Source organism: Octopus bimaculoides, chromosome 11 (genome assembly GCF_046866305.1).
Source record: "Octopus bimaculoides isolate indiv1 chromosome 11, ASM4686630v1, whole genome shotgun sequence".
NCBI classification, from domain to species: domain Eukaryota; kingdom Metazoa; phylum Mollusca; class Cephalopoda; order Octopoda; family Octopodidae; genus Octopus; species Octopus bimaculoides.
This window is the reverse complement of record NC_142938.1, coordinates 21080572-21094517: the sequence shown is the minus strand read 5'-3', so window position 1 is coordinate 21094517 and position 13946 is coordinate 21080572. Positions and strand designations below refer to the sequence as shown.

Below are 13946 nucleotides of genomic sequence, written 5' to 3'. Positions count from 1 at the left end.
CTAGAATAATACCAATGTTTTCTTCGAAACATATTTCGGAAGTAAAAAGATTTGAATAACACCTGCGTTTAATTCCATCTATCTATCTATCTATCTATCTAACTATCTATCTATCTATCTATCTATCTATCTATCTATCTATCTATCTATCTATCTATCTATCTATCTATATAATGGAAACACCTATGCTTTTTAATTTATTATTAGTGTTGCTTAATATGTTTTGCTAAAATTGCTGTTTCTTTTCAGATATCATCAGAAAAAGGTAATTAAAATTCATCAAAATAAAAGATCTATCGGACTTTCAAAGAGGTCGAATTGTTGGTGATCGTATGGCAGGCGCTAGCGTAACGCAAATAGCCGAAATGTTTAATGTATCAAGAAGTACTGTCTCGAAAGTAATGACAGCCTTTGAAATGTGCAGTTCGATTTTAAGAGTTATTTTTTTCAAAGCCATAATGGAAATGACAAATGAGCATATCCGGCATATTTTGCTTTATGAGTTCAATAAAGACAACAACACAATGGAAAGTGTGAGGAATATTAATGCAGTATATGGAGATCGAACAAGCGTAAACCAGTGTCAACGGTGGTTCCAGAAATTCCGAGCCTGAAACTACAGTCTAGAAGACAAGCCTCATCATAGAAAATTTATAGAGGTCGACGAGGACGTGCTGCAGACCCTGATGGAAAAAACCCCATCGTGACTGTTGAGAAGCTAGCAGAGAAATTTGGATTTGGTCATTCAACCATTCATAAGCACTAAAAGAAAAACGACCATCTTTGGCTTCAAGACGAAAGGTGTTCTTCCATCAGGGTAATGGTTGGCCACATGCAGCAGAGATGACACTCCAAAGGCTGGAGGAGTTTGAATAGGAAATGATGTCCCACCCACCATATTCGCCGGACATTGCTCAATCTGATGATTATTTATTCCACAGTCTTCAAAATCATTTGAACGAAAAAAATATGAAATCTGTAGACAAAGTCAGAACAGTACTGGAGGAGTATTTTCCGTCACGGATAAGTGAATTTTGGTAGAGGGGAACTGCAAATCTACCAGATAGATTGAAGAGCATTGTAGGAAATGGAAATGGAGGAGAGTATATTTTAGATTTTAAAAATAACTTTGTTTATCTTAATTTTGAAAAATGAAAGAAGTAAAAAAAAAAACGCAGCGTTCATAGGATAACCCAATATGTGTTACGTGAAGGATATTTTGATAACAAAATTTTTTAATTTCATATGTATTTATTTATATATATATTATTTGGCGGGGGATATAAAATTGTTAAAGCAAATATTATTTACGATCAAAATTTGCACAGTGAATTCAGAATAAAACCTCGCACTACTGTTCTCTCGCTTTTAACGTGACTGACAGTCAATCACTCCCACTTCGTTTGTCGTTTTGGTTTCCCTCAAACAGTGTGACCGATGGGTCACGCATTGCTTTCCCACATTTTTTCTTCTTTGACATATTATATTTCTGTGTTTCTATCTCTACTTCTTGAGTTACTTTTTGCTATTGGGGTGATAACAGGCTGACAAATAGTTTTTAAAGATCTTTTGGCCATTTAGTTTTATATTTTTATTATTATTTTTTTAAAATTTTGTATTTATATTAGACATTTACTGCATAGATTATTGCTACCGATTGAGTAAGTTTGAATGTTTTGTCTATCCAAGTGCACTTATCAACAACAGTCTTCATAATCTTGCTGACGGATATACTTCTAATGTGTTGGCAGTCGTTCGTTTTCAAGCAGCCCCAGTTGAAGATGGTTTATATGGGTGGTTGCATGGAAAATGTTGGACTCTGAATCGGCAGGTTCTTTTTTCTGATATTAGTTTTCACGAAAGAATTGTAAATGTTGGGTGAACCAAATAGTTTTGCGGATAGCATTTCTAAATGTTTTTCCATTTTGGCTCAAATCGTTTAACTACGTCGTCTCCATATTCTCTTTGAAGACTTCCGTGTGGGCCCTTCCGATCTAAGTAAAAGTGTAAATCAATTTTTTCATCTGAATCTGATAATTTACCAGGACTCCAAATTTTACGGTATTGTAATCTCACTCACGTGACAGAGTGATGAACATTCTGGATAAAGGAGAGCAATTCTCATATCTCATTATATTAAGAATCTATTATGATTTGCCCTTCACCATCTAATAGCATAAGAAACTAACTCCCAGGGTTTTTAGATATGATATGCAATATATAATATAATATGATATAATATAACGTAACATATGTACATATATATATATGCAGACACTCATCACTTTAACATATACTACGGATTTTGAATTTGTAATAAATGTAATCTTGCTGACTGAAACTGCAAGTTATTGAGATTATCTCATTCTCTTTATGATATAGTTTGAATTTTTATATTCTTCTTTCCATTTTTCTTCCTCATCATGTTCACATCCTCGATTGTCTCTGGCAGGGCACTATTTCCCGTTTCTGGTAAAAATACATGGACCAAAATTGATGAAATCATACATCCGCTTCCTATGATAATTCCAGGAGCCCACGGAACTGCCAAAACCTGGACATAGAAAATTAGTACATTAGTGAAATTATAAAAATATATTCATCGATAAATATGAATAACAATCCGACCAACAACGATCCAGGAAAGGATATGATCTCATCCAATGGAAATGTATGTAAACGACAAGCTATATGAATTGACTAATCACAATGGCTCAGTTTGATATGAAAATAAAGATTTAATCATTGAAGGGGGAAGCTTACTCTGAAAAATTATTAGACGTTAGAGAAAATGTAAGGAGGAAGAATAGAAGGAGAGCGATAGAGACAGAGACAGAGAGAAACAGATAGAGAGAAATGAGGGAAATGACGATTTAGAAATAGAAAACTTCTTCCGTAAAAAAAACCCAAAGACTGCTACAAACATAAAAAATACGTTATACAAATGAAGAGTGATGACTGGTCAAGAGAAGGGCGATTGCTGTAAAAAAATGAAGGTTACAATAGGCAAGGAAGTATGTTGAAGAGAGAAAAAAACCTATTGAATTGAAATGAAGTCTTATGTGAATTTGTCTAGCATAACCTGAATAAAACTAAGTAGACTCTTTTACAGAAATCTGGGGGATTATTTCATGCACAGTATTAAGCATTAACAGGATTATTGTTCTAAGCACTACGATGATGTGTGGTACAGATATATGATTCATAACTAATATGCATTTATCAAACGGACATGCAAATTAATAGACTGAAGTATTAGGGCATATTTCTTACTCTCTCTCACACAAACACACACATACACAAACACACACATACACACATGTATTGAAATGTGTTGTATAATGAAGGTCATTGATAAGAATGTTAATAACACAGCATGACGCTAATGTTTTAGCAAACATTACTTTATGTGATCTGTTTAATTTTAGAGTGTTGTGCATGAAAATGAAATCCGTTTTGCTCCATCATGTCTACATTTTGATCTACAAGATATCCCACATATACCACATTTACAGAAAATGTGTCAAGCCATGTGAACCTTGTAATAATTTATTAATTTATTAAACTACAATGAATCATTGTTAAAATAACAATATACACTTGGAAAAAAATTACCAGAAAATGTTACAACCTTAACCTCATTGCCAAAATCACTAGCATGGAGGTGTAGAAGAGTGAAGCCAGCAATAATCTGACATGAAGCGGGGATCGGTTTGCATTTGGTACATTATTACAATAGTAGTGATCACTTCATGAAATCTTTCGCGATGTTCATCACTGGTGTTGCCCTTGTTCAAAATAATGAAATTCAAGTGTATTTTTAATAACATTTCGACACCCTGGCACCCTTGAATGAATCCAGAAGGTCAGTTAGGATTGCCTTGTAATTCAGGCTCCGGTTCTTTTCCTAGAATGTTTTCGACAACCCTTAACACAGGATCATAATTCTATTGTTCAATTCCATCGAATGAATCTCTGAACATCTGATTCTTCATCAATTTGCGAGTGTCTGATCTAACGAACACGTCTTCTTTAATCATTGCTTCGCTTAACTGAGGGCAGAAATATTTGTGCCACTTGATTCATTGTCCCTCAGTGTCCAGTGATTTCACAAAACATTTGAAGATTTCAAGGTTTATATGGAGTGGTGATAACACAATTGGCTCAGGTGAAACTAATTGTAGGAATGCTACGCTTTTATTTCCAGGTCTCCATTCATGACGTGTTGGACTATTCTGCTGACTGTAGCGCTTATTTCGAGCCCAGTTGTCCCATAAACACAAGTAACAGCGAATCTATATGTAATCCCTTAGCGTTTCGTTCTTTTTTTTAAAAAAACCTATAATCTACAAGTCACTCCTAGTTTTCCACTTGAAATCATCATGCCTGATCAAGGAAAGCAGCATCTTGATAGTATCGTGTGACTCTTCTTTGCCTTCTTCGAAGAACCCACTGGAATCCCTGAATACTCATTTCCAGCATGTAAAATCCCTGCCTCTAAGCTGGAAGCAGTCCCATCAATGAGTAACCATCAATCTATCTTGATATCAGAGGAAATTTCCAGCACCCTCATCAAACCAGTAATGTTCTTGCAATAAGCCAAATCCAGTTCACCATGTGCGTGGAAAAATTCGTTGAATTTCTTTTCTTAGTGCCTATACGCTGTTCTTTTTTTCTTATTGGTTACTTAGGCAAAGACACCAAATTTTCTGGGAATTGTCCCAGTCAGGTAAGCCTCATTCTTGGAAAATTCAAACTTTTGAACAAAATGATTCGATTGTTCTTGATTTAGTTTAGAGCATTAAGTGAAGTTTCGAATTCCTTGTCATCCATTTGATTTTCACGCCCAGTTTCGTCATCACAGTCGTCATCTGATACAGTCAGTGGTTAATTGCTTGAAACAAGAGGAATTTCATCATCATGCGGCTGCGATCTTATAGTACATTGCAAATTAGGGCACATGATAATTAATAATACAAAAATAGCAATGAAACGAATTTTTGGTTTGTTGTTGCCATTCTATTGATGTGGCAAATGGCATTTGCTTCAGCTAGCGACTGGACCACTGATCACTGCAATACTTGGAGCAAACATTTATCTTGGTCTCCATGTTTCACAAGTGAGCCTCATGTCTTGCTTGTGTGAGTGGTCTGATGTCCTTGAACGCATATTCCTACTGATATAGAAAAAGTGATTATTTGGTCATTGCAACATATTTGTTTTGAAGCTACGAAAATTGAAGCAAATTGGAGAAATAAAAAAATAGCAGTCTCCGGTGAACAGAGCAATTGCCAATTGGATAAAGTCACAATAACATCCAAAAGGCACATTTAAATCAAGTGTTCTAAAAATAGTGTTTTATCTTTATTTACGTTTCTTTCATTACAGCTTGTCATTACAACTTGTCACAAAAAAAGAACAATCAAGGTCATTTTTAAAAGACAAAAAAGGCCCCTTGACGTACTGCATGTAAGTTTAGTATACAGGTGGTATCTTGCAGATCAAGATCTAGATGTGATGGAGAGATATGATTCCATATTCTTAAAGAGCACCATACAATTAACTAAAATCACCAAAATTATTTTTTGCTAAATAAACTTTATTTTCCTAATTTGTTAAGTTCCGTAATTAACAGCCTGTAGTTGAATATTCCGTAGTTTAGATTCCGTAGAATGAACATTTACTCACCAGGAGTTTGAGGAAAGGTGATGCCAAGCATACAAACCGCGTGAAAGTTGTAGCAAAACCACTTCCAATACTTCTACAATCACAAGAAATTTACGATTAGAGACAATGTTTAGTTAAAACATATAAATCAATAATTATGTCATACACTTGTAAATGTTAGAAAAGGTAGAATAATGGGTTAGCTTCTTTAGAAAATAATACATCATTTGTTTAGTTTGCTTTCAAATGAAGCAAATGATTACTTTGCGTCTTCTCTGACTATCAGTCCAGTTTCCAAACACCAAAGAAATTTCAACAATGAAATTACCTAATTGAAATTTCCCTCATTTCAGTATCATTTCTCTCATTTTGAGAATGTATTTATAGTATTTTAGCTTCAAATTTCAAATCGATAAAATCAAAGTTTTACAGGAAAAGAAATGATGTAGGTTTAGGAGACAATATGTAGTTTGAAAATATTGATAAGCAATTTACTAATAGTTAAAATAAAACTAGTTTCGAACTGGTAATCAAATTATGGAAATGTATACATTGATTTCAACATGAATTAGAGTTCCTACAAAGTATTAGTTCCATTTCGAATTTCAAATTTCAAATTTAATTACTATGTCGTCAGTCATACAATGACAAAGGTAGGTCCCTTGTCATTTCTACAGAAACATACAGAAACATTTATTACCAGTGGATCCATACCTTATTTTTGTAGGATATAGTTCTGAGGTGTAAATGTAATCACCGCAGGATGCAGCATTCAGTCCAACAACGGTCAAAATATACAACACAAGAATGACATATTCCATTGTGTTACTACTTTCTGAAATAATAATGATGATAATGGTTTCAAGTTTTGTCACAAAGGCAGCGATTTTACGGGAGGGAATAAGTCGATTACATCGACTCCAGTATTTCACTGGTACTTAATTTATCGGACCCCGAAAGGATGAGATGCAAAGTCGAACTCAAAACTTGAAGACGGACGAAATACCGCTAAGCATTTCGCCCGGCGTGCTAGCGGTTCTGCTAGTTCGCCACCATAATAATAATAATAATAATAATAATAATAATAATAATAATAATAATAATAATGATTTCTACTGTAGGCACAAGGCCTGAAATTTGGTGGAAGGGATTAAGTCGAGTACATCGACCCCAGTGTTTAACTGGTACTTATTTAATCGACACCGAAAGGATGAAAGGCAAAGTCGACCTCGGTGGACTTTGAACTCCGAACGTAGAATCAGACGAAATACTGCTAAGCATTTCGCCCTGCATGCTAATGGTTCTACAAGCTCGCTGCCTTAATAATCGTAATAATAATAATAATAATAATAATAATAATAATAATAATAATAATAATGATAATAATAATAATAATAATAATAATGATGATCATAATAATCCTTTCTACTACAGGCCTAAGACCTGAAATGTTGGGGAAGGGACTAGTCGATTACGTCGACTCCAGTGTTTCACTGGTACTTAATTTATCGACCTGGAAACGTTGAAAGTCGACCTCGGCATAATTTAAAATTCAGAACGTGATGACGGACGAAATGCCGCTAAGCATTTCTCCCGGCCTGCTAACGATTCTGCCAGCGCACCGCCTTGATGATGATGATGATGATGATGATGATGATGATGATGATGATGATGTTGATGTTGATGATGATGATGATGATGATGAAGATGATGATGATGATGATGTTGATGATGATGATGATGTTGATGATGATGATGATGATGATGATGATGATGATGATGATAATGATAATAATGATAATAATGATAATGATAATGATAATGATGATGATGATGGTGATGGTGATGGTGATGGTGACGATGATGATGATGATGATGATGATGATGGTGATGATGATGATCCTTTCCACTATAGGAGCAAAGCCTGAAAAGTGGGGGAGGGTACTACTCGATAACACTGACACCAGAGTGTCACTGGTACTTAATTTATAAGCCCAGAAATGATGAAAGTTGACCTTGGCGGAATTTGAACTTCGAGCGTAACGATGAGCGAAATACCGCTAAGCATTTCGTCCAACGTGCTAACGATTCTGCCAGCTCACCGTCTTTATAATAATAATAATCCTTTCTATTATAAGCACAAGGCCTGAATTTTGGGGGCGGGGGATAGTCGATTTCATCGACCCCACTATTCAACTGGTACTTAATTTATCGACCCCGAAAGGATGAAAGGTAAAGTCGACCTAGGTGGAATTTGAACGTAGAAAGCAGCAGCAGACAAAATACCGCTAAACATTTCCTCCAGCGTGCCAACGGTTCTGCCAGCTCACCGCCTTCTTAATAATAATAATAATAATAATAATAATAATAATAATAATAATAATAATAATAATAATAATAATAATAGTAATAATAATAAAAGAGAAAAGATTTATCGATTCTCAACGAAATTAGTAAACAATCAACACAACTAAGTAACAAGAAGAAAACAAAAATACTGTACAAATACAGCATTACAGAAAAAGACTTACCTGGCAAAAGAAAAACTAAAGCAAGACATCCTCGCCAAAGCACAAAGGATCCGCCGGTATGAGAAACGCCAACGTTTCTTTGAACAAAACAAACAGTTCAAATCCAACCCCAAAAAACTTTACCAAGAACTGGGTAAAAATAAAATAGACATTACTTCAGCACCAACAGCAGAAGAACTAGAGAAATTCTGGAAACAAATATGGTCGGTGAAGCAACAACCCCAGAAAAGGACCATTAAAACAACGAACTTAGCACCTGAGCAACTCTGGGCCCCTATAACAACTGAAGAGGTCACCCAGATACTGCAAAGACTAAGCAACTGGAAGGCACCTGGACACGACAAGATCCCCAATTTCTGGTAAAAACACCTGCCAGGAATGCATAAAAAGCTGGCAGAAAACTTTAACAACATACTAGCAGATCCAGAGACAATGCCTGAATGGCTCACAAAAGGGAAAACCATCTTAATCCCCAAATCCACGGAAACGGAGAAACCACAAAACTATAGACCTATAGCCTGTCTCCCTACGGTCTACAAAGTCTTTACTGCAATAATATCGCAGAGATTGAGTAAACACCTGGAAAATAACAACCTGTTTTCAGAAGAGCAGAAGGGATGCTGCAAGGGCTCATACGGCTGTAAAGATCAATTATTGATCAATAAAGCCATAACTGAAGACAACCGCAGAAAGAAAGAAGAAAGGCCTCAGTATGGCCTGGGTGGACTACCAAAAGGCTTTCGACAGTGTTCCCCACACGTGGATTCTGGAAACACTAGCCATAAACAAGGTGGCACCAATTATCATAAAATACATAGAGCACTCAATGAACAAATGGCAGACAGTGCTACAGCTCCAAACAAAAGAGGGACTTATGAAAACGAAAGGCATCGCCATTAGAAGAGGAATATTCCAGGGAGACACGCTCTCTCCACTCCTGTTCTACCTGGCACTCACACCTTTAACCGAATTGCTAAATAGAACTGGATGCGGTTACAAATGCTACGGAAAAACAGTCAGCCACCTTCTGTATATGGATGACCTAAAATTATATGCAAAAAACGACAAAGAGCTAGAAACACTACTACAGACAGTACACGGCTTTACCAAGGAAATAGATATGAAATTCGGATTAGAAAAATGTGCCAAAGCAACCCTGAAAAGAGGAAAATTAATTAAAAGTAGCAATATGACACTAGATAAAGCTAATGAAATAAGAGAACTTGACGAAAGCCAACCATATAAGTATTTAGGAGTCAATGAACTAGATAGGATACAACATACACAAATGAAAGACAAAATACAGAAAGAGTACTATAGACGAGTTAGATCAATACTAAAAACAGAGCTCAATGCTAAAAACAAGATAATGGGTATCAACACTTTAGCTGTCCCAGTTATAAGCTACAGCTACAACATCCTTAACTGGACACTAAACGAACTATGTAAAATAGACAGGAAAACAAGAAAATAATGACAGGATATAGGATGCACCACCCAAAATCTGACATAGAAAGGCTATATATACAACGCACAGAAGGTGGCAGGGGTCTTATACAGCTGGAAAACTATTATAAAATAACCACCATAGGACTGCAAAAATACCTACTCCAGAAGCAAGGGAAACTAATACAAATAGCCACAAAACACGAGCAAAACAAAAAAAAAACTGTTTTCAGTATTTAAGGAAGCTGACAAATACAAACAAGAAATCAATTTACCTAACAAATACGAAGAAGAAGAAGAAGAAGAAGAAGAAACAACAAAAGCTATAAAACAAATGAAATCCAAACTAAAACTAGAACAGCAACGGACCATGATAAAACGATGGCAAGAAAAGCCCCTACATGGTAAATACTGGGCTAAACTAAATGCGAAAGAAATAGACAGAGAAAAATCCCAGCAATGGCTGAGAAGCTCAGGACTCAAAGCAGAGACTGAAGGATTTTTAATTGCTGCACAAGACCAAAGCCTCCCCACCAGAAATTACCAAAAACACATAATGAAAAGAAATATAACAAGTAACTGTAGAATATGTGGAGATGGACAAGAAACAATAAATCATATTATCTCTGTCTGCCCAGTCCTGGCTAAGAAGGAATATATTCACAGACACGATAGAGCTGGGACCTATATACACTGGAAGCTATGCCAACACTATGGAATAACAACAGAAAAAAGATGGTATAAACACACGCCAGAAAAGATCACAGAAAACGAGAAAGCAACCATACTCTGGGATATGCCAATACACACAGATAGAGAAATTAAGGCAAACAGACCAGATATAGTTGTCAAAGATCATGAAGAAAAAAAAATGCTTTCTAATTGATGTATCAATACCAGCAGATGACAACGTTTCTCTAAAAGAAATGGAAAAACTTTCAAAATACAAAGACCTGGAAATAGAGATAACTCGAATGTGGAGTCTAAAAACAGAAACAATTCCTATCATAGTAGGTGCCTTAGGTATAATAAAAAAATATTCAGACAAATACATAACAAAAACACCAAGACTTACAAATATATATAACATACAGAAAATTGCACTACTGGGTACTGCACACATTCTACGCAAAACACTTTCAATACAGGAAACATAAGAGCACCACAGCAAACCACAGCACATACCCAAGGCGCACAGAGCTGCGCTCGGTAGTGAAGTGAAAGTAAGTTATAAAAATAAAACTACTGAACAATAATAATAATAATAATAATAATAATAATAATAATAATAATAACCAAAATAACATGCACCGTAACAGAGAGGATGGGGACGAACCAACTGAAGAAATAACAAAAATAGAAGAAGTAAACATCACAAAGTCGATAAATATGAATCAGCATCAACGTCACCCAAGGCTACAAAAATATAAACAGTTCTATGAAAGGATGAATGGAAACAACAACAAAGCCCTTCAAGGAACAATGACCACTTCAAATGATACACAAGATATCAACAAACTAAACGAATTGATCTATTCAACAACTTTAGTGATATCCAGGGACGACAAAAAATACCGAGGCAAATTTCAAATCCCAAAATCGTAACAGAATATAATAAATAATATTAAAAAGCAAAAGAAAGACTCATTACTAATTTGTGAATTAGTGAATGAGGGGTCGGATATGAAAAATAAAAAGAATATGGGGCAAACAAAAAATTACAAAAATGTTCAGTGGATAAATAGGGGAAAAGAAAGGAAGAACAAAATAGTACCACAGGTATGGCCCGCCATCACAGGCCGAGAGATCCAAGACACTGAGGAGTACTATCAACTGGAAAATTCCAGAGGTAGACAAGTCCCCAATTTCTGGTTGAAATATCTTACCAGTACCCACACTCACATAACGGCAGCATTAAATTTATGAATATGAAAGCCAGAATCAACACTAAATTGGATGCTGAAGGTCAAACAACCCTAATTCACAAAAACAAGTACACCGTACAACCACAAAATTATAGGCCAATAACCTGCCTATCAGCATCCTAAAAAATCCTCACAACAGTCATCTATAACTGGTCTATAGTTGTTGTTGGCACCCCGTCGCTTACGACGTCGAGGGTTCCAGTCGATCTGATCAACGGAACAGCCTGCTCGTGAAATTAACGTGCAAGTGGCTGAGCACTCCAGACACACGTGTACCCATAACGTAGTTCTCGGGGATATTCAGCGTGACACAGTGTGACAAGGCTGACCCTTTGAATTACAGGCACAACAGAATCAGGAAGTAAGAGTGAGAGAAAGTTGTGGTGGAAAAGTACAGCAGGGTTCGCCACCACCCCCTGCCGGAGCCTTGTGGAGCTTTAGGTGTTTTCACTCAATAAACACTCACAACGCCCGGTCTAGGAATCGAAACTGCGAGTCCGCTGCCCTAGCCACTGGGCCATTGCGCCTCCACAACTGGTTTATAATACACCTGGAAAACAACAATGTTTTTACCAAAAGAACATAAGGGGTGCATAGAGGGATGTATGGTTGTAAGGAGCAACTTCTAGTAAACCGAGTCATTTTAAAGGACTGTAAGAGGAGAAAGACAAACCTGAACATGACTTTGATTGATTACCAGAAAGCATTCGACGATGTTTCATCACTCATGGATACTGGAATCTTTTCACATCAATAACGTTGCTCCAACACAATTAAAATATATGAAACATGCAATGACAAACTGAAAAACCAGTATAACATTGCAAAAATGAATTGCAACTCATTAAAACCTGCCCTATACCCTTAAGAAGGGTTACTTTCCAGGCAGACACACTGTTCATCCCTGTTTTTCTGCCTTTCTCTGACACAGCTAATAAACATGTTATATGAAAGCGTCATAAGTTTTAATTGGTGCTATGAACAAAAAATAAACCATAAACTTAAAAATTTTCACTAAAAATAACACGCAACAAAGAAACCTTCTAAAAAATATCCATACTTTCAGCAAGGAAATCGGGGTGAGCATAGGGCTGGGCAAATGTGCCGAGGTGACATTGAGAAGAGGCAAATTAATCAGGACTGAAAACACTAAAATCGACATAGAAACAGAAATCAGAGAATAAGACCACAATCGCCCATAGGATTTGACGAAACAGCTCATATACAACACACAGATATGAAAGAGAAAATTAGGAGAGAGTATTACAGGAGAGTTAGACTAATATTAAACACTGAACTCAATGCTAAAATTAAGATAATAGGGAGAATACGCTCGTCTTACCAGTCATATATAACAGCTTCAACTTAATAAACTGGAAGATCAGTGAATTGAGAAACTTAGATAGAAAAATCAGAAAACTAACGGCATACCGAAGTCACCACCCCCAAGCAGACGCAAACAGAATATGTGTACCCCGCTCAGAAGGAGGCCGTGGCCAAATAACAGTTGGACTAGAAAAGTACTTAGAAACAAAAGGTGGAAGACTACTACATGTAATAAAGCAACACGAGCAAAGGAAAAACCTTTTCTCTATACACAAGGAGGCGACAAAATACAAAACAAATTACACTGAAACAATGACATTAGACGATAACATATCAGAAATGGCAGAAAAGACTAAAAACAACATGAAAACAGCACTACAAAACAGACTAAAGAAGAAATGGAGAGAAAAATCACTCCATGCTCAGTATCCTGCAAAGCTTGATAGAGAAGAGGTGAGCCTAAATAAAAGCTAATAGTAGCTCAAAAGCTCTTGGCTAAAAACTGAAATGGAAGGACTGACACTCGTTCCACAAGACCAGTGCTTATCTGCGAACAACTATAAAAGCAAATTAATGAAAACATGTCCTAACACCAAATATAGAATGGGCAACCAGTACAATGAGACAATTGACCACATCATCTCTGGTTGTACATTCCTTGCCAATCTGATGAATATACATACATACACGACCGAGTGAGGAGTTATAGTCACTGGACAGTATGCCAAAGCTATGACATAAAACCTGACAATAAATGCTATAAATATGTGCCAAACAAGGTAAAATACAACTTCCAGGCCACAATCATCTGGGATATGCTTGTTCAAACCGACAAAGAAATAAAAGCTAATCTCCTAGACATAATAATCAAGTATTATAAAAAAAAAACACCTGTTTACTGATAGACATCGCAGTCCCTCCTGACCAAAATATTGTTCATAAAGAAGTGGAGAAATTATCAAAGTACACACATCTCGAAATTGAAGTATTCAAGATGTGGGGCATGAAAGTGAAAACAATACAAGTAATAACTGAACTATTGGGTTTGATT

The 13946-nt window shown here is 36.0% G+C and overlaps 1 protein-coding gene across 4 annotated transcripts in view; it reads right to left on the bottom strand.

The window, feature by feature from the left end:
* Positions 1–1219: 1219 nt before the first annotated feature.
* LOC128249057 (organic anion transporter 3-like) overlaps positions 1220–13946 on the bottom strand; it is a 31391-nt gene continuing 18664 nt past the window's right edge. For 2 of the 4 annotated variants that reach the window (XM_089359620.1, XM_089359619.1), the window contains exons 7-9: positions 6382–6502; positions 5689–5761; positions 1220–2554 (exon numbers count right to left, since the gene is read on the bottom strand). In XM_089359620.1, the coding sequence (XP_089215746.1) occupies positions 2372–2554; positions 5689–5761; positions 6382–6502 (377 nt within the window). In that variant the 3' untranslated portion in view covers positions 1220–2371. The remainder of the gene's footprint in view (positions 2555–5688; positions 5762–6381; positions 6503–13946) is intronic. The other 2 variants (XM_052971575.2, XM_052971579.2) reach the window with 2 other exon arrangements.